The sequence below is a fragment of the Geotrypetes seraphini genome, chromosome 8, assembly GCF_902459505.1.
Source record: "Geotrypetes seraphini chromosome 8, aGeoSer1.1, whole genome shotgun sequence".
Taxonomy (NCBI): domain Eukaryota; kingdom Metazoa; phylum Chordata; class Amphibia; order Gymnophiona; family Dermophiidae; genus Geotrypetes; species Geotrypetes seraphini.
This window is the reverse complement of record NC_047091.1, coordinates 81,831,823-81,853,663: the sequence shown is the minus strand read 5'-3', so window position 1 is coordinate 81,853,663 and position 21,841 is coordinate 81,831,823. Positions and strand designations below refer to the sequence as shown.

General features: G+C 44.8%; 1 protein-coding gene across 2 annotated transcripts in view; it reads right to left on the bottom strand.

The window, feature by feature from the left end:
• Positions 1 to 4,245: 4,245 nt before the first annotated feature.
• BSCL2 (BSCL2 lipid droplet biogenesis associated, seipin) overlaps positions 4,246 to 21,841 on the bottom strand; it is a 69,390-nt gene continuing 51,794 nt past the window's right edge. For both annotated transcript variants that reach the window (XM_033954847.1, XM_033954846.1), the window contains exons 6-10: positions 6,636 to 6,733; positions 6,379 to 6,520; positions 5,475 to 5,538; positions 5,177 to 5,257; positions 4,246 to 5,004 (exon numbers count right to left, since the gene is read on the bottom strand). In XM_033954847.1, coding sequence (XP_033810738.1) covers positions 4,796 to 5,004; positions 5,177 to 5,257; positions 5,475 to 5,538; positions 6,379 to 6,520; positions 6,636 to 6,733 — 594 coding nt within the window. In that variant the 3' untranslated portion in view covers positions 4,246 to 4,795. The remainder of the gene's footprint in view (positions 5,005 to 5,176; positions 5,258 to 5,474; positions 5,539 to 6,378; positions 6,521 to 6,635; positions 6,734 to 21,841) is intronic.

The following is a 21,841-nucleotide window of genomic DNA, read 5'->3' as shown; positions in this document are numbered from 1 at the left end:
CATCCACAAAGAAGACACCCTTCCTAGGCAGCCCTTCCACAATATCCCATAAAAAATGTTAAACGACTGGGCCCAGAACCACACCTTACTGCAAAGGCCTGGTAACATCCTTTTCCTCAGGTCAGCTCCCACCCCACCAGTTGCTAACACTGTCTGTTACTTTAGGGCCTATACCAGGGGTAGGCAATTCTGGTCTTCGAGAGCCAGAGTCAGGTCAGGTTTTCAGGATATCCACAATGAATATGTATGGGATGGATCTGCATGCACTGCCTCCTTGAGATGCAAATCTATCTCATGCATATTTATTGTGGATATCCTGAAAACCAAACCCCGGCTCCAGAGGACCAGAATTGCTTACCCCTGGCCTATACCGAAGGCACTCAGTTTATTTATAAATCTTCAATGTGGAACTATGTCAAAGGCTTTGTTAAAATCAAAGTGTACAACATCCAGTGCTCTCTTGAAACAACTCTTAGGTCACCCTGACAACGAATTACAGCTTCTGTAATGGGGATGTAAGTGGATGAGCAGTCATCTCTCTTCTATATTAAAAATCCTCTTTGAAATTTTATCTCAAGAAAAGGAGTGATTGACTGTACTGCAATATTTTAAAAATCTGTGAACTTCCCTATGCCAGTTTATCAGCAGGAAAACTTTATTGACTTTCCCTCCGACAGCTGTCCAGTTACCGTAAGAAAAAAAATATATACCAAAATCATATTACTCCTCTGCAACAGCTTCCTAGCATCACAAAAGGTATAATTTAAAATTTGGACAATAGCATTTAAATTCCTTCACTAAAATACTCAAGACTTTTACACCTATTTGTTATACTCAGGGCTCTAAGATCATCACCACAAGGTGTCAGCAAAACTTTGTATACGGCCATAAAACTGATTTAAGTAAAAGGATATGTTTTCAAGATTCACCAAAATGGCTTTCCTCTGGATATACAAATAGTGCGATTTTCTTACTTAGATTCTGAAAATTATTTGACTTTTTAAAGAAAATTATATCAAAGTACTTTGGGTTTTTGCTCTAACTTGGGCTCTTAATGGATTTGCAAACAGAAAACAGGCTCTCTTAGCCTTCACTTTCTTTTCCTTTAAGTATTTGCATACTTATTTTTGCCTTTTCTTACATCTGTATTTTATTAAACTATGATAGGTGGTATATTAAAAAATAAAAAAAGAGAGAAAGCCCCACGCTTCAGGTCTGAAGCTGACTGTCCAACTAGTTGCCTATTATATTCAGCCATTTTTTTTTTTTGTAAATTTCCTACTTATTTCAGGGTTCAGGAAGTGAGCAATAAAGAATAGATCCACTCTTTGGGAGCCGCTGAACAATTCATAACAAGCTGGAGGAACCATTCTAAAAAGAATATGGTGGACCTTGGTCTGATTGAAAATGGCACAGCCTAGGCCTGATTTATGTCATTGGTTTCCAAACATGGTCCTAGAGGCAAATAATCCAGTCAAATTTTCAGGAGATCCACACTGACTATTCATGAGAGATTTGCATGCACTGCCTTCATTGTATGCAAATCTCTCTCATGAATATTTATTATGGATATATGGAAAATATGAGTGGCTGGGTTGCTTCCAGGACCACCGATGAATGCTCCTACCTTTTAGAGAATTATACTCATACATTAGCCTCTTTGAAAAGAGACTAGGGGCTCAATGTATACATTTTAACTCAAAATTTCACTGAACTCCTAAATTTAGGAGCAGAACAAGTGGGAGAAAACAGGGGTAGATTTAGGGTATGGAAAATTAGTAAGGAGTTTATTCAGGCCTAGGCTCAAATCTAGGTAAACAAACAACAGGCATAAATTTGAGGATAGTTTTTATGCTCCTAATTTTAAGATGAATTTTCAGCTGAAAATTTAGGATCCCAGATTTGGCTAAAAATAAAGCAGGAATTTAGGAGCTCAGCTTTTTTTTTTTTTTAAAGAACAGGCCCCTTACGCTGCTATAGCTAGTTTACAAGCAATTGCTAAAAGTAGGCCTCACCTCACCAAACCTCCTAAATCGCACCAGCCTATCACATGCTCCCACATTTTTCAGCTAGAAACATATGTTCTTTCTAATTTCCACTTATCTCCTTCCAAATCAACTCTTGGAATCTGCCTGAGTCACACCTCTCATTACCAAACATTTATGCACATTCAGTACTGGTCGCCGTACCTTAAGAAGGATATGGCGATTCTCGAGAGGGTCCAGAGGAGAGCGATAAAAATGATACAGGGCATGGAAAACCTCTCATATGCTGAGAGGCTGGAGAAGCTGGGGCTCTTTTCCCTGGAAAAGCGGAGACTTAGAGGGGATATGATAGAAACTCATAAGATCATGAAGGGTATAGTGAAGGTAGAGAGGGACAGATTCTTCAGACTAGCAGGGGCAGCAAAAACTAGAGGGCACTCAAAAAAATTGAAGGGAGATAGGTTCAGAACAAATGCTAGGAAGTTCTTCTTCACGCAGAGGGTGGTGAACACCTGGAATACGCTTCCAGAGGAGGTGGTAGAGCAGAGTACGACTTTGAGGTTCAAAAGGGGATTGGACGAGTTCATGAAGGAAAAGGGGATCCATGGGTACAATTAGAGGGTTACTATACAGTACAGAAGGCTGTAAAGTAATAGAGTAGTAGAGTAATAGATCACTACAGGTCATTGACCTGGGGGACCACCGCGGGAGCGGACTGCTGGGCGTGATGGACCTACGGTCTGACTCAGCAGAGGCAATGCTTATGTGCTTATTAATTTTCTCATCCAAGGACTACACCTCTGGCACAGACTGAGCCATCCTGTGTGATTCATACAAACAGTAATTTGAACATTCTGGGACATACTATTCATTTCTTACTGTCCACAATTTTTCTGGCTCACTGACTTCTAGAAATCACTATCCCTAATATTACAGATCATCTGGGCAAAATACAACATTGCTTTATTAAACCTAGCTCAGGCTACACCTTGCTTTCTGAGCCTAAGATCTTTAAGCAAAGGCCCTGCTGAGTTCCTTCCTATTCTGTCAGTAATATGGGTAACTCTCCAGCAAGAGAAGCAGATGCTTACCTTCTGGGAGTTTTATCACATTCAAAGCTGCACAGATCTCCACTATCCCAGGTACATTAGATAAATTGTGAGCCCGTCGGGACAAATAGGGAAATGCTCGAGTACCTGACTTATAACCCATTCTGAGCTCCTTTGGAAGGATGGGCTAAATAGTTCCAAGAAACTCTTCTCCAATGTGATAAAAAAGCTTGTAGCTGCACCAGAGCTACCCTGTTTCCCCAAAAATAAGACAGCATCTTATATTCATTTGGGACCCAAAAAAGGCACTAGGTCTTATTTTCATGGTATGCACATGATCATCTCACACTCCCTCTCCTTCACCCCAATTCTTCCTCTTTCCCCCCCCCCCCCACATGTGCAGCATCTTTCCTCCCCTCCCTCCCATCCCTCAAGCAGCCTTGCCCAGCTTCTATCCTTCCCTCCCTCCCATTCCTTATTCAGCAGAGCCCTTGTCCAGCTTCTATCTATCCCTCCCTCCTATCCCTTCTGCAGCAGAACCCTTGAGCAGCACCCCGCACAGTCGAACACCTGCTGACCCTCCATCCTTCCCACCGACCACGAGCAAGCCCTACCATCAACCAAAGCAGCATCAGACCGGCAGCACTCTAAACAGGCTACTTGGCCTTGTCATCATCAGTAACACAGCAGAGTGAAATCACTGAGGGCAAGGCCAAGCAGCCTGTTTAGAGTGCTGCCGGACTGACACTGCTTCGGTTGAAGGTAGGGCTCGCTCACGGTCAGAGGGAAGGATGTAGGGGCAGCAGGGGTTAGGCTATGCAGAGGGGGGGGGGGGAGAGGCAGGTTGAAGAGTTGCAGGCGAATCCCGGGACTAGGGCTTAGTTTCAGTGAAACACAGTAGAACCATTACAAGATTCAATAGTCAACATCAGTCTGAGCAATTATTTCATATCCAACTATAGGAAAACAGATGACAGATTCTTGATCAGTGAACCACTAATGAAAACAGTGTCTGCAGAGCCCCATACAGGCTGGTTTGGTTAAAGGCTATAACCAAACCTAATCTGTCCCTTCACTTTAATCCTTTTTCACACAAGAACAGATAAAGAAAAGGACCCAGGCTTCTCTGGGTATCGGCACCAAGCACTGAAGGTTTAAGGTGCAGGGGGGGGGGGGGGAAGTCACCTGGGCCCTGCCTGCCCAGAAAGAAGAAAACCTCCCAAACCAATTTCCATACAGTGGACAACTGCATAGCCTTCACCTACAGAAAGGGCAGGCAACATAAATTCTAGGATAGGAAGAGACCGAGCAGGTTTGCCCTTGGTCTCACTTGCCTTCTATATAGGCTAGGAGTAAGGTAACACAGACACACTGCAAAATGAAAACATTAAAACAACAGCCTCTTCTTAGCCTTTGCAGGGCAGTTTTTTTTGTCTATGAGTTCTAAGAACAAAGATCCTTAGAATTAAGACAAACAGATTGCTGGTGCCATATCTTGATGTACAGACTCCATGAGTAGGAAGGGGAAAGTAGCAACTATTTGCACACAAACTACAAGCCTCCAACGGCAGCTCAGCATATGCTGAGGTTTTTGCAAAGTTCATTGATCTTTATTAGGTTGAAGAATAGAAGGAACGAAAGTGAAAGGCAGAACTGGTAAGTATCTCCAAGACTCCTCTATATCCCATGTGTAGGATAGAGAACACAGGTCCTTCCAGGTGCATGAGTGAGAAACAAGAGTAAAGCATCAGTCTCACGCATTCAATTATGAACGGTTTGTACAACCCCTCTTTGGCGCAGCTCTGTTTGGGGAATATTTGATACAGGCAGCACTTCTTCCTCTTTCAGCACGATTGGTTGTGACGTGCTGACAGTCGATGGCACAAGGGTCTTTACATCCGTCTCCAGTGATGAGATAGCACAAAAGTTCACAGCTGACAGAAGAGAGCATTCCTCCTGGGCCTCATTTTCTAAAAAGATGAGGATTTGTTAAATTTTTTGCTCAGGTTCTGACAGAAACCACAAGAACTAAAACTTTGGCATGGTAAAGGGGTCAGAAAAGGTTGTTCAGAGGCCACACTTCTGCCTTAAGGGGCTTTATTCAAAACAGATACCAGACCCCTAGGCCAGCCTCCTACTTACCTTCGCTAGCCTCTGAGGTCCCAGAGCCAGTGATGGTGCCGATTGTCTCCAAAGTCTCTTTTCCTACTTGTTGAAAGCTAGCTGTGAAATCAAAGTGGGGAGGGGGAAGAAAAGCTACTAATGAGTAGGGAGAAAACAGACAGGATAGACAAAGACAGAACCTCATGCTTTCTACTAGGCTGCCTGCAGCTTTACTACTTTTTTTATTGACTTGCCAGTGAGCTACACCATCCATTGCCTTTCCTTTTCTATGCCAGCACCTGTAGCCAAATCACATGCAGCAGACCCTGGAGCTCACCTGCAGTGGTATTTTGTGATTCCTCTCCTTGGAGTTGCACATTGTCTCCTTCCTGAAGATTCACCTGAGTGTGTGTGCAAGACAAGGCAACAGAATGAGGAGAAAAGAAAAACATAATATACTGTATATACTCGAATATAAGTCGATCCAAATATAAGTTGAGACCCCCCTTCCCCCCCAAAAAAGGAGGAAAAATGGTTGACTCGAACATAAGTCGGGAAGCTTAATATTCAAGTGCCCTGCCCTGTCAGGCTCTGCACCCAGCTCCCTGTCTGCCAGGTACTGCACCCAGCACTCTTCCCTCCCTCCCCAGTCAAGTATTGCACCCAGCCCCCTTCCTTCCTTTCCTCCCCCGTCAGACTCTGTACCCTTAATGGTTCCCACAAATTCTTGCAAGAATTCGCTGGAGCCATTACAGAAGTTGCTCAGCACTAAACAGCAGCACAAAATCGCACACCTGCTCGTGCTTCTTCTCAGTGGCCGAAGATGCTCACAGGCAGCCAGTTAACAGCGGGGCAGGAACTTGGAAAGTTTGCTCCTGCCCGCTGCACCTCCACCGACAATCACCAATAGAGGTATGAGCCTGAGGCCAGGAAAGGGAGGGCGGCAGAATGCAGAGCCTGGCGGTGGCGGCCTACAATAATTTTGGAAGGGGGGGGGAATATAAACCGGGACCCCCATTTTTGGGCCAATTTTTTGGCCCAAAAATACCAGTTTATATTCGAGTATATATACGGTACTACAAAAGTGAAGGCACAGATCACATACTAACAGAGCCCACAGGTATACATACAGGTATAGAATCAAACAAAGAGAGCATGAACAGGTATATAGGGACTATTAAAACTACACACAGGAGCAACAGCAGAACCCTGTAGCAAATAGACTCTTTCCAGTATCTCACCCGCATGCGGATGTTCTCCCGGGACCATACACTACCCCACACCCACTGCAGGTAACTGAATAGAACAATGACACTCAGGAAGCTGAAGTTGGTGGCCACCCCAATGATGGCTGTGGTAATAGGGAAGTTATACAGCAGATACCTAAAAACGAAAAAAAAAAAAAAAGGCAGACAGGTTCAAAGGACAGCCATCGGCTTTCCACAAGATGTTTACTGTAAACTAGTAATATGTCCCTTTTCTCCCCCTCAGTGGTTACCGTAAGCCAGTAAAATGTGCATGAATTTTGAGCTGGGCTGCATAGATCTGGATTCGTTTGTTCTGAATCTCAATCAGGGCTCCAAGTGTCGGCACATACTGAGATGAAAGGAAAAGAAAAAAAAAATAGGATGTTCATATTTTCATGAAGAATAAGCATAGCCGATTGTAAACACATTATAAATTACTTATGTCCAATTCCATCAACACCCCAGGATAGGAATGGAAAACAAACATGAAAATGTTATAATGTCTGTGTGTCACTCTATGACAGGAAGGAATGAGATGGGGAATGGAAAAGAAGATCAAAATTTGATAGGTAGCTGAAAAGTGGAAAAAAAAATAGAGAAGGATAAGAAAGAGGCAAAAGAGGGCTGAGGAAGGAATGAGATGGGGAATGGAACAGAAGATCGAAATTTGATAGGTAGCTGAAAAGTGAAAAAAAAAAAATAAAAAAAAGAGGAGAAGGGTAAGATAGAGGCCAAAGAGGGCTAAAACAGAATGATCAATATGTCTGCAGCAGGTATAGTGAGGGAATAGACATGAAAGAGTGAAAAAAAAGAGGAGAAAGTTAAGAAAGACGCAGAAGAGAGCTAAAATGAAATGATCAATATGTCTGAGGCAGGTATAGTAAGGGAATAGACATGAAAGAGGAGAAAAGATAAATGGATAGCAGCCACTTGAAGGAGAATAAACAGACGACAGGAAAGCAGAAAAAAAAAAAGTGGAACCAACATGATGGATGGAAAAATAAAATATCCAGACAACAACGGTAGAAGAAAAACATTTTAAATGTTTTAAATGGAATATGGATAGTAATTAGCAAAAATATTGTTTAAATTTTGACAAACTTGCAGAATTTGCTAATTTTGTGCACAGAATTTTGAATTTTTTTGTGCAGAATTTCGCCAGGAGTACTCTTTCCCCTAAAAGATCTAATGGACATCTGTGCTAGTGACCACCCTTTGCTCCACAATAGCAGCTCAAGGGAGGAAAACCCATTGAACAGAATCACCTTAGTCCCTGCCCCAGGGTGGATTTGATTTAAATCACTAGTCAGAAAGACTTGATTTAAATTATGGTTTTCAACAGAAAACATGCTGCTGCTTCATAGCAAAAAATCTCTCTCTGCAGACACAAATTCACGATTTTGAGAAATGCAAAATCAAGCATCTGTGATATCTTCTAGATAGAAAAATTGCCTGTGACATTATGAATGGACTAGTCTTTAAGCCCTTTACATTAACGGGTGCTAGAATAGATGTGCGTGTCTGTCTTTCTTTCTGTCTCTCTCTTTCCTCGACTGTCCACCATCACCCCTTGCCTGCTCCCCCTGTCCAGCAGTAGCCCTTCTCCCTTCCTTTTACCTCCCCCTGTCCAGCAGCACTCCTTACCTGCTCTTCCCTGTCCCTCTTCCCTGCTTCCCCTGTCCAGCAGCACTTACCTGCTCCCCTGTACCTCTTCCCTGCTCCCCCTATCCAGCAGCACTCCTTACTTGCTCCCCCTGTCCCTCTTCCCTGCTCCCCCTGCCCAGCAGCACTCCTTACTTGATCCCCTGTCCCTCTTCCCTGCTCCCCCTGTCCAGCTGCACCCCTTACCTGCTCCCCCTGTCCAGCATGCAGCTCCTCTTCTTTAAAGCAGCCTACTGAGGATCGCTGCCGGCTGTAGCGAACCTCGTAGGCCGCTCTGCAGCTCAGTAGCACGTTCCCTCTGACGCAATCCCGTGCGTCAGAGGGAATGTGCAACCGAGGTGCAGAGCGGCCTCTGAGGTTCGCTACAGCCGGCGATCAGAGGTGGAGCAGCAGCGGTTGGTGAGTGAGGGCGGGAGGGAGGCATCGCCGGCGTGTTCCCTGACTCCGTGTTCTCCCTGCCTCCATGTTCGAAAATCGAATTCGGCATGGAAGCACACCTCACGGAGGCAGGAAACACAAAACCCTAAGTGCACATGCGCGCTTAGGGTTTTATTATAGAGGATTAATGGAATTCATACCAAAAACTTTAAACATTGCATGAATATACAGTCTCATGCTACATAATTAAAAACTAATCCTTATTTCATAATGAATAACTTTTGGACTAGAATGTATTTTAAATAGAAAACTATTTTTAGATAGATTTTTCCTCAAAAAAGCATTTTATTTAAAACAATCTAATTTAAATTTTAAAAAATCCCCCCCCCCCCCCCCACAAAAACAAAAAACTGTTTTTATCCACCCTGCCCTGCTCCAAGAAGTCTTGGTCCAGCACAAAACATGCTACAAGAGCTTTCATGAACCAGATTCAATATACAGAATGCCACTTTTACAAACCATGGACGACAGACAAAAGGGTTTAAAGGTTTTTTATTTGTTCAATTTTGGGCTAGACCCATGTTTTATGGAAACATTATTTCTGCTCCTAACTTTTAGATATTTATCCAAGAAACATGGTTGCTATAAGTTGAATGGTGCAGATCAAAAATGCTTACATATTTGCTGCGTCTAAGAAATGATAGACACTACTGGAAGAGACACTCTCTGCCCCAACTCCAATCCTGGAAAGAGTATTAGCCAGATTCTATAAATGGCGCCAAGTGACACCTACATTATAGGTGCTACTTGAAGCTGTTGTCAATAAAAAAAAAAAAATGGCACTGCTTATAGAATCAATCCTAGTGCCACCTAAGCAGACTTAATCGTCCTAGACATAGGTGCCGCTCCATTAGGTCAGCTATTCACTCCCCTTATCTATTTATTTTATTGTAGCCTTTATGTACCACTTATAGTCTAAGTGGTTTACATTCAGGTACTCAAGTATCTTTCCCTATCTGTTCCTAGGGCAATGGAGGATTAAGTGACTTGTCCAGGGTCACAAGGAGCAGCATGGAATTTGAACGCACAACCTCAGGGTGCTGAGGCTGTAGCTCTAACCACTGTGCCACATACATTTGGCAGCACCTAGGTTGGATGCCTAACGGTGCCTAACTATGTCTATTAAACATAGGTGTCATTAGGAGTTCTAAGACATGGGAGGGCATCGCTAGGCGTCCTAAGAGTTTAGCACTGAATTCTTAAATTAAAATTTTTGATTGGCTGAAAACTTGTGTAGTCAATTACCACACTGATTAAGCCAATTAAAAAATAAAAATTGAGCTTGGATCCTGAACTTAGGTGTTGCTATCAAGGCCGGATTAATGGGTAGGTCCAGTAGGCACGTGCCTAGAGCCTGAAACAGTCAGGGGGGCCTACTGAAGGAGGGTAAAAAGATGACTCACCTTGCAATTTTTTTTCAAACAGAAATGGCACCCCCCCCCCCCCCACCTCCCTCATGGCATCAACCGCAATACGGCTGGCTCTGCTCCAGGAAGGACCTGTGTTGACTGCGTCTGCCGGTCCATCCCCTTCCGGCGTCACTTACTTCTTCCGGAGCAAGTAAGTGATGTCGGAAGGTGATGGACCGACAGACGCAGTCATCGCAGGACCTTCCTGGAGCAGAGTCGACCGCGTTGTCATCGATGCCGCCAGCTGTTCTAATGATTTCTGCTCTCAGGCTGCCTTTTGCCAAGGAACTCGGACAGCAGAGCCGGCAGCACAGGACCTTACATTTGTTTGGAGGGAGAGAGAAAGGAGCATGGAAGGGTGGTGGAGGGAGAGAAAGAGGGCAGATGCTAATGGAATTGGTGTGCAGGGAAAGGGGGGAGAGACATAAGGGGGAAGGATACTGGATGGAATTGAGCTGGAGGAAAAGAAAGGGGGGAAGATGTTGATGCTAGGGGGCCCAGTGTACTTGTGTGCCTAGGGGCCCTTGAAGAATTAATCCTGCCCGGTTGCTAGGCAGCTGTAATTAGTGGCGCTCAATGTAGGCACCATTTATAGAATCCCCCAATATGTGCACATGTTCTCCCAGATTGTCGCACTGCAACAGACTAAACAGTACATAAAGTGCCAGTGACATTCTAGATAGCCTTTTTAAATCCTCCCTTCCCCCCCAAAGTGCATTTCTTATGGAGAGAAAAAAATAAGTGTCAATTTTGACCCCTCTGCCCCTTGCCAAAGCACTGATCAATTTGAAAAGTTGGAAGAGTGAGATATCGTTCAACCCCACCATGGACCTACTTTCATACAGCTTGGCTTAGCTTTCTCTGGGAACAAGTAGGGGATATGCAGGCACACTTGGTGAAGTCTTCTGACCGAGCTTGTGTGTCTGTGCTCTCCCCTAGCTATAGTAAGCTTTTAGCTTACTGAGCATATGCCCTACACCTTAGAGAATGACATGGTAGCTGTTACCCACCGAAACGGTGGAGGGGGGGTGGAGGGCTCACTACAGGTACGGGGACAACGCCATCCACTGCCCCATGGAATGGTGAATGGCCTTGTCTCCACAGTTAAGGGAGGGAACGTGCACGGTCACTGATTGCACATGACCCCCTTCCTCCTGCCTACCTACTGGTTGCATCTATCTATCTATCTCCCTCCCTCCCCCTTACCTTCAGGCACATTTTAACTTTACAGAGTAACTTGTTCAAGCCACCAGAGCCTGCCTGAAGTCACATGTATCTGTGGGCTTCTCCTCTGATGCAACCGGAAGTTGCATCAGAGGAGAAGCTTCCGCCCACAGACGCACACAACTTCAGGCAGGCTCCGGCAGCTTGAACAAGTTACTTAGTAAAGTTAAAATGTGCCACAAAGGTAAGGGAGAGAGAGATGCTCGGACCACGTGAAGGGTACTGAAGGGCGGTGGAAAGGAACAGACGCTGAAGGGAGGTGGCGAGAGAGAAAGGTGGTGGTGGAAAGGAACAGACGCTGGAAGGGAAATGGGGAACAGAAAGTGGGGAGAAGACGCTGGAAGGGAAATGGGGAACAGAAAGTGGGGAGAAGACGCTGAAGGGAAGAAGACAGATGCCAGTCAATGGGGGAAGCAGAGGGAAGAAGATCTCTTTCTCTAGTTCAGCAGCCAGAACTTTGATTTATAAGGAAGGAATAAGCTAAATATTGCAGTACTGAGGCTTGTATGGATGCTGCGGGTACGGGGACAGTGGTCGCAGGGACGGGGCAGTGATAGGGATGGTGGTCGCAGGGACGGGGCAGTGACGGGGACCAATTTTTTCCCCATGTCATTCTCTACTACAGCTGGAGCTCCTCCCCTCATCCTGTAAGTTTTTTCTTCAACCGCTCCTGTACAGTCGCAGCTCTCCCTCTATCTCCTCAGAAAAAAAAAAAAGAAAGCCAAAAGGCTTTCTAGCCATTAGGGCATTAGTTCTTTCCATTAATTTAATTTTTTTTTTAAAGAAGAGAGTGTGAATAAAGCCTCTCAGAAAAAATAAAACATACAATAGACACCGTCTTAAAATCCACCTATACATGGCAGGCTTTAAGACCTCAAAAACATTTTTGCCTTCTCGGCTAACATAGACAGCAGCTCTCTCCCCCTTTGTGCCGGAACTGTGACAAAGGCATTGAGGCCGCCAACTTCGCTGCTTACTCTCCCCCCAGGACCCCATCTCGGTGCCACCGGGGAAGGGAAGCTCAGCACCACTGATGCCAGCAGAGAAGAATAAAACAGCTGTTGCGGCAGGACACAAAATGAAGCATATCCAGAGGGGTGATACTCCCTCTCCACCAACGGCAACTTTAGCAGCATTTCCCTCACAGAAAGACACTGGGACACCACCGTTAACTGTGGGTGTTTCTGGGAAGGCTCCCGGGGCTCAGTTTCGGCCTTATGGTCATCTCCCAGCTCCATGCTGAAAGATTTGGCTGCAACTTTGAAAACTATGTCAAAATCAGCAAAACCCAATGCTAAGACTAAACAGGTTGCCTCTCCATCTCCTCTGGACCATGACCAGGTACCACCTAAATGTCTTGCTCTGCCTGTTTTAGCTCCAGAACTTACTTCTCAAAGTTCTGAGTTTATTCACTCACTTTCTAATTTTTTCAGTCTTTTACAAAGGAAGCTCAGTGCCGCTGACGCCAGAAGAAAAGAAAAATTTGACAATTGCGGCAGGACACAGAAAAAAGCCTAGCCAGAGAGGTGATACTTCCTCTCCACTGGCAGCAATTTTAGTGGCACTTCCCACAGAAAGAGGCACTGGGACACCATTGTTAACAGTGGATGTATCTGGAAAGGCTCCCGGGGACTTAGTTTCAGCCAGCTCCATGCTGAAAGATTTGGCTGCAACTTTGGAATTCCTCAACTTGCAGTAGAGTTATCTCTTCTCCAGATGACACAAGGTCTCCGCCTGATTCTCGATCTCGGACCTCTCACTGCCTGCATCAAGAGGGAAAAGTTCAGAATGATCTGCCTTCCAGCAATTCTTCCCTTACTGAAACAACATGATTGGTGTTTCCCTAGACCTCAAGGATGCATATACTCATATTCCCATTCTAACTGGCACTTCCTACGCTTCAAGTTCCTCAACATGCATTTCCAGTATAAAGACCTGCCCTTTGGCCTATCGTCAGCACCACGGGTGTTCAAAGTGCCTAGCTCTGGTAGCAGCACATTTGAAAAAACAGCACCATATAGTGTTCCCTTACCTAGATAATTGGCTATTGGTAGCCCATTGCAAAGAACGTCTGCTACTCACCATTTAAACCACAGTGCACACCTTGCAAACACTGGATTTCATTATCAACTTCGAAAAGTTGAACCTAACTCCAGTTCATTCTCTCACGTTCATTGGAGAACTTTTTAAACACAATATCTGCAAGAGCCTATCTTCCTCAGGGAAGACATCAGGCCATAATTACGCTAGCAGTCCAAGTAAGGCAATCTTCTTCCCTACCAGCTTGAACTATACTACGCTTTTTAGGCCACATGGCAGCATCACTTTCGCTGGTGCCACATGCCAGATTCCACATGCGTCCAACTACAGTGGCACCTGAAACTACACTGGAATCAATGCCTGCATCCGCTATCAGCTTTGATTCCTCTGGCTTCAAAGATTCTCTCCTGTGGTGGATTCATTCATCCTTCTTACAAAAAAGGATGGCTGTTCCAACTTCCTCCTCCACTACTTACCATAATAACTGATGCTTCCAACCAGGGCTGGGGGAGGGCACACCTCAACCTCAAAAAACTCAGGGTCAGTGGTCAACAAATGAAAAGACCCTGCATATTAATCACTTAGGACTCCGAGCAGTTTATTACGCTCTTCAGGCCTTCCGTCTGTGGATTTCCAAAATAAATATTCTCATTCAGATGGACAATCAAGTGGCTATGTTTTATGTAAACAAGCAGGGGTGCTCGGGACTCCTCAGACTCTGCAGGGAAGCTTACCATCTATGGAAGTATGTTCTCTCTCTTCAAGTGGGCCTTCATGCAATCTATATTCCAGGGGGAACACAATGTCCTGGCAGACTCCCTCAGCAGGAAACTCGATCCTTACGAGTGGATCCTAAATTCTACATGACATTTTCCAACAATGGAGGACTCCCCAGGTGGATCTCTTTGCTTCGCTTCCTTGCAAGTTCATCAAATAAAATTATGGAGACCTCTTTAATGAGAAATGGCTAGACAAATGCTGGGTGTATCCGTAGAAGTTTCGTTAGTCAGAAGCCTGAGGTCATTATGCCTTTGTACAGAACCATGGTGACATCTCATCTGGAATACTGTGTACAACTCTGGAGGACACATTACCGCAAAGATGTGCTGAGAGTTGAGTCAGTTCAGCGAATGGCCACCAGGATGGTCTCGGGGCTCAAGGATCTCTCGTATGATGAGAGGCTGAATAAATTGCGGCTATACTCCCTCGACGAACGTAGGGAGAGGGGAGACATGATTGAGACATTTAAATATATCACAGGTCGTATCGAGGTGGAAGATGACTTTTTCTTTCTTAAAGGACCCTCGGCCACAAGAGGGCATCCACTGAAAATCAGGGGCAGGAAATTTCATGGCGACACCAGGAAGTATTTCTTCACTGAAACAGTGGTTGATCATTGGAATGAGCTTCCAGTACAGGTGATCGAGGCCAGCAGCGTGCCAGATTTTAGGAATAAATGGGATGCACATGTTGGATCTCTAAGAGGATACAGTTAAGGGGAAGGGTCATCAGAGTGGGATCTCCAAGAGGGCGGTGAGGGGGGGGGGGTCAGTTGAGTGGGCAGACTTGATGGGCTGTGGCCCTTTTCTGCCGTCATGTTCTATGTTTCTATGTTTCATTAGTCCCACAATAAAAATCTTAGATGTTGCTTTAGATAAATCCTTAACTTTTGAAGCACTTACTGACATTCTAATCAAAAAATGCTATTACATTCTCTGGAAATTACATTCACTAAAATCATTTTGATTTCTGGTCTTTCAGACTACTAGTTCAATCCCTCATTGCTTACCTACAAATGTGTTCATTCTGCTGCTCCTCAATATCTCTCCTCGCTTCTCTCCTTATACACCTCCCAGAGAACTCCGTTCCTCAGATAGGCTGCTATTAACTTTTCCCTTCTCCTCCACTGCCAATTCCAGACTTTGTTCTTTTCATCTAGCTGCCCCCTATGCATAGAATAAAATTACCTGAGTTTGTCTATCAGGCCCCTTCCATTCCCTTGTTTAAAAGCAGACTGAAACCCTACTTTTTTATATAGCCTTCAATCCTTAACCCTACTCCTCTGCCCTTCAACCCAGCCTGCTGATTATCCATTTCCCTTAACTGTATCCATGACATCCTGTTTGTCTGTCTTGGCTGTTGAGAATGTAAGCTCTTCCGAGCAGGGACTGTTTTCTTCTTCTTTGTGACTCTGTGTAGCGCTGCATGCGTCTGGTAACGCTATAGAAATAATTGATAGTAGTAGTAGTAGTAATCTAATGTGCTCAAAATATCATTTAAAGTCGTATTCAAAAAACAAACCCAACTATCAGGAGATTAAAAATCATCCAAAATATCGTTGTATGTCTGATATTTAGGTTTAAAAAATCTGATCATGTTACTTCATATTACAGAAAATTGCATTGGTTGCCAGTCAAGGCCAGAATTATATTTAAATTTGCATGTTTATGTTATAAAACGTTGGACCTGTTCTTATTTATCTCTCTAATCATTTTGTGTTCCCTGCATATTCTCATCCTAAACGGGGAATCTCTTTATTCTCATTTCCAATACTAAAAGGATGCATTTCATAAAGATTTCTGGACAAAACTTTATCTTATCAGGCTGGTGTTTGGAGTAAAACTATAAGTGGTTTATTTTTTAATTCAATCTCTTACCAAATGTTTAGAAGATCTGTGAAGTCTTATTTATATGACAAATTTGTTTAAGAAATTCTAATTATATGATAGATATATTTCTGTATGTACTTCATCTGCATTTGGCAGATTTTCTTTATGTAAACCGCTCTGAACTGTCAAGGTATAGTGGGTTATAAATAAAATTTATTATTATTATTATTTCTCAGGTCAATGCTCAATGCAGTCTGTTTTGCTCCCTATGTCCAGCTCCACGAGCAACAGCAAAAGATACTTTTCCATTCCATGGGAGCACAATCTTCTCTACGCTTCCCAACTTATACTCATTGCACCCCAGTGGCCCAGACAGATATGGTATCCACTGCTCCTGATCTTCTGGATGCTCCTCAAATTCCCTTAGGGGACAATCCTTCTCTTCTCTCTCAGCAGAATGGTCAACTACTACATCTCAATCTCCGCAGTCTCAATCTCACAGCTTGGAAATTGAGAGTTCACTCCTAACCAACCTTCCTCTTGATATTAGTACAGTCATTTCTGCTTGCAGCAAGATGACCTTCCACTTGAAAATCTTAGACTAAATAGAAGCAGTTTTCCCTATGGGCACATGCTCAATGTCAAGATCCTCTTCATTGCCCACTGGATTATACATGCACACATCTTCTACACTTGTCAAATTCTGGCCTAAAGACAACTCTGTAAGATTTCATTTGTCAGCCATCTCAGCGTACCATGCATTGGTGAATGGTAAACCAGTTTCACAGCATCTCTCATTTCTCACTTTATGGCAGCTCTTACCAATCTTAGACCTCCACTGAGAGACCCTCCTCCATCCTGAGACATCAATATAATTTTGGAACAATTGCTAAAGTACCCTTTTGAGCCACTGGGATCTGCATCTCTCACTTTTCTTCCCTGAAAAATAGCCTTTCTTACAGTGCTTACATCAGCTAGGAGAGTTAGTGAGCTTCAAGCTTTAGTCACATATTATTCTTATTTACAATTTTTTCCAATTACAGATGACTTCTGCCAGAAGCATGGCACTTTATGCAGTAAGTATCTGCAGCTCCACTATACTTGGCCGCAGCTCGGCATTTAATCAGCGTTTTAACCCACTTTTGTCTCTCTTGTTGTCTCTTTTGCCTCCTATAGTGCCAGAATTCTCTTTTTCTCTCGCAGCTGGATAGCATCTAAGTTAACCCGCAGAAACCGTGATTGCAGCCGACCGTCAGATTCCAAAATGGCGGTGCACGAGGTTTCCCCATCGCCGAAGACTCCCAGCTCCCTTTGGATAGCAGAGATTACCACGGAAGTACAGGCGGCTATAGAAGAGACTGAGTGATAAACTGCAGCATATACTAGATAAACTAGATACTCTTGACCAGCGGTTTGCCTCTCTGACCTCGGAGGTTAAGGAGACCCAGCAGCGCCTCAGTACTGCGGAGGATTCAGTGTTGCACCTGACCCAGATAACCCACCCCACATCTTTAACAGCACTGCAGGCGAAGGTGGAGGACCTTGAAAATAGGTCCCGCAGAAGCAATCTTCGGTTCGTGGGCCTGCCAGAAACTGTGAAGGAGGTGGAGCTTGGGGAGTTCTTGGAGAGCTGGCTGCCGGAGTCCTTGCATCTGCCTTGAGCTCTGGGCCCTTTGAGGATTGAGAGGGCACATCACTTGGGCCAGCGACGGGAGAATGCTGACAGACCCCGTGTGGTCATTTGTCGCCTTCTGAACTATCGCCACAAGGTTGAGGTATTGTGAGCGTTACGGCAAGAGAAAAAAATGCAGTATGAAAACAGTCCTGTCTTGTGTTTTCAGGACTACTCGGTGGAGGTCGCCTAGGCTCGGAGATGCTTTTCTCCCTTGTGTACCTGCTTGATCTAGCACAAGATTGTCTTCTCACTCCTGTACCCCGCACGCCTGAAGGTGGTCCATTCAAGATAGGGCTCACCATTTTGACACGCCGGAGACTGCCCAGAGTTTCATCGAGGATCATATCTCTGAGGGCCCCTCATGAGAGGATGCGGAGCTGCGAGGTTGCTTCCTTTTGTGATGGCAGACTGCACTGTGGTCCTTTGTCCCAGTCTGGGAACCTAAGTTTGGTTTGGTTGTTTTTGTGGACCTACTTATTCTCTTCCGGACTGGGTCTGGATGGGTGCTCTGGAGTTGGGGTACCTGTTTAGAATTTCGGGGGAGTGGAGGGGGGGTTATATCCAGTCTGCTACAGGTTGTTGTTCTACTGTGACAACTTGAGGGGTTGCTTGTTTGCTTACTTTGTGTTTTGCTTCCTCTCAGCTCAGGTACAGTTAGGGTTCTGGTCCTGGGGAAGTGATGGGGCCTTTGGGGGACTGTGTTCCCTGAGCCTTCAGTATTAGGGGAGTGTTGAGGAGTGGCGCTAGTGGTATCGTTGCCTCTATTTTTTCTCTTGTTGTCTCTCCTCTTTGGCCTTTTTTCTTTCTCTAGGGTCTCAGGGGGGTGCTGGGGAGTTTTCACCGTTCTCTGAGGTAGTACTGTATGGATCCCGTGGGCGGGTGTACATAGTTTCTTGGAAGTGTTGCCCCATTGGGTGTGTAGAGGGGAAGGGGTGGGGGAAGGGTAGCAGGAGGGTGGGGGGTTTGGGCATGGGGGAGGTTGGGAGGGGGGAGGGAGAAGGGGGAGAACCATTGTGCAGGCTGGTGGTGGTATGGGCTCTTCTTTGGGGTTTGGTTGGCTCTGGAGAGGTGGTGGCTGGGACGCCTCTCAGGACCCTTTCTGGAGATTGGTCAGATCTGCATTTTTTCCCCAGATTAGGAATTGCTGGAGTATACGTTAACTTCTTGGAATGTCGGTGTTATACTTTCCCCCATAAAAGTATATAAAATTTTACAACGCTTGAATCATTCTAAAACTTCCATAGCCTTTTTACAAGAGACTAGGTTATCCTCTGCAGAGCATGCTAAACACCGTATATGGTGGGTAGGAGCCCATTTGGAGGCACCAGCCCTTGGAGAAAAGGGGGGGGGGAGTGCTTATTCTCATCCGTAAAGGAACCCAACTTCAGACCCATAGAGTGCTCCATGATACTAATGGGCGTTATACTATCACTTCAGTCTCGTTTGATAATTGGCAGTTATTGTTGTGTAATGTCTATACCCTTAATCCCTCTGCTCAATTTTTTCAGGGACTCCGCAATCAACTCTTGAAATTTGGTGATCTTTTAAATGGGCACAACAATCACTACAATATTTTGGGATCAATTTAACAAAACATGTAGATTTGCTATATACTGCTAACTATCCCCCACTTTTGAAAGTGATTAGGCAGGATATTGAAAGATGGAAACATTTAAACATCTCTTGGCTGGGCAGTGTACAAACAATAAATATGGTGGTGCTCCCGAGGTTGCTATACCTCTTTTCAGCCTTACCAATTTCCCTACCCAAAAAATTCTTCCTACAGCTAGAGCGGAAGATATTCACTTTTATTTGGCACCATAAGACCCATAAGAGAGTTTCCTGAGCTATGATGTATCAACCTAGAAAACTGGGAGGAATGGCAGTACCACAATTTCAATATTATTATCATGGTATCTATATAATAAAACCGTAGGCGGCGCATGCGCATTCTTATCGGCGTGCTTCCATGATCCGTATGTCCATGGCCGCCAAGAATGCAGCATGCCCCGCTCTTACTACGGCTCTACGCGAAGCTGACAAATTTAACAACGCGGCACTTCCCTCCATTTTCGCCACGGCAGTTTCCCCAGATAGGGGAAGCCGAACAACTCACTCCCGCCTCTGCTCGACACGGCGCTTTCCCCAGATAGGGAAAGGCGAACAACTCACTCCCGCCTCATGGTCCTGCCGCTGCTGCCGCTCCTGTTCACAGCAGCCTGCACGTCGCCGACACCACCCCACCCCCCCCGCAACAACCGCTACCGCTCATGCTCTCCTGCAATGCCATTTTCGCCTCGCCGTTTTCAACAAATAGAGAAAACTCACTCCATGCTCTCCTCGCCACGGCGGTTTCCCCACATAGGGAAAAACTCACTCCCTGCTCTCCTGCCACGGCGGTTTCCCCACATAGGGAAAAACTCACTCACTGCTTGCTCTCCTCGGCACAGCGCTTTACCCGGCAAACATTGAAGAAAAGGTTGCCTCCCCCTGCCGCTCTGAAGACCTGACCAGCTAACTTTAAACCCACGGCTGCAGCTGCTCTGAAGACCTGGGCTGGCCGCCTAACTTTAAACCCACGACCTAAACAGGTATGTAGTTCTTCCTTTCACCTGAACAAAGCCCCTGAAAGTTTGCAGATACAACTCCCGTCGGGGTAATAGCATGCGCGTTCGGTTGTCAAAGCTATTTCCCGTGAGCTAATAGCATGCGTGTTCCAAGGTTGTCAAAGCAATTTTCCGCATGCGCACGTTCACATAACGAATGTCCAGTGCCGGTTTAACCTACACAATTCACTCTGTGCCAATTTACGAGTTTAAAACATTTACTCTGTGAGAATTTACTTTTTAGTACTTTCTCTGTGCCACTTTGGAGTTACTCTCTGCAACTTTCCTGATAAAGAAAAAAAAGGTAGGTGGGAGAAGCCCCATATTCCCCCCAAAGCCCCCTGACTTCTCCACACATATTACATTACCCTAACATCCCTCTGAGATCTCCACACACATAAGGACAGCGGGTTAGAGAGAGACAGTGCAATTTAAAAAAAAAAATACAAATTTACAGACTGATGGAAATATGTCACACATAATGAAACAGAGTTAGGTAGCAGTGAAAGACAAAGGGCTAGAAAAATAAAAACAGACATACAGCAGCCAAGAAGACAGACACCAAAAAAAATACAAACATACAAGTACACAGACAAAAAATACATACAGACATACAGGAATGATATAAATATGTCACACATAATGAAACACAATAAGGTAGCAGTGAAAGACACTCACAGAAGGACAGGGAGCATTTTAAAGCTATCATGCTAAGTTTTCTGCAAATTTTATACAATATTAAGATTGCACATCTATTCTAGCACCCGTTAATTTAACGGGCTTAAACACTAGTAAGTTATATAATGAAGCAATGTATTGTTTTGTACACAACTGTATAAGTCGGATGTTTTTAATTGCATTATTTTTCAATTAAAAAGAAAAAAAGCAATTTGGATTTTAATGAAGTCCCCGATCCAAGCTGGACCGTTCTAGGTCTATAGGTAGAGAGACTACTTTGCTTTGTACGGGGGCCCAGACCTTGGAATCCTCTCTGGGATTGCTTGATGTCTGGAGAGTGTTACATCCTTTAAAGCGGGATTACTCCCACTTGCCTCAGGCACATGGGACACTCTCTTGTATTGACTTGATTCTTATTTTGCGTGCATTACTTCCCAGGGTGCAGGGGGTGGAGATGGGATCCATTGAAATTTCTGATCACGCTTGGGTGGATTTTCATTGGACCTGGGGCGATCCCCAGAGCAGTAGGGGGGGTGGCGATATCCGTGCTATCTTTACCAAGACATCCGGTTTCAGGAGTTTTTAATGTAGCAGTGGAAAGATTTTCAGCTCACCAATCAGGAGCACTGTGACGATCCCATTTTGTATTGGGAAACTACAAAGGCTGTGTTGCATGGAGAGGTTATCGCTTATGTGGCTAGAGAGACCAAACTACACTATCGTACTATTCTTGCCCTGGAGCGGCGAGCAGCAGAATTACATCAGAAATATGGCCGTCGGGCTTCTCTTGAGCTCTAGACACAGTTACTGGAGGTTCAATAGGAATTGAACTAGCAATAAGGGCATGAGAGCATTTTAAATTTCAACTGTTTCGCTTTGCCAATGAGTAGCCGGTTACTGGCGCACCCGATCACTATGCATAGGGGTCACATGGACATTTCTACCCTTCGTGATCCGCACGGTGTCCTTCATCATAGACTTCGGGAGATTTGTGAGCTATTGCGGACCTTTTTTGTGAATTTGTATGCAGATTCGGAGTCAGAGACCTTGAATGGGCAAGTGTATCTTGATAGTGTGAATTTACCTTGCTTGTCCCCTAGGGACTCTGAGGCCCTT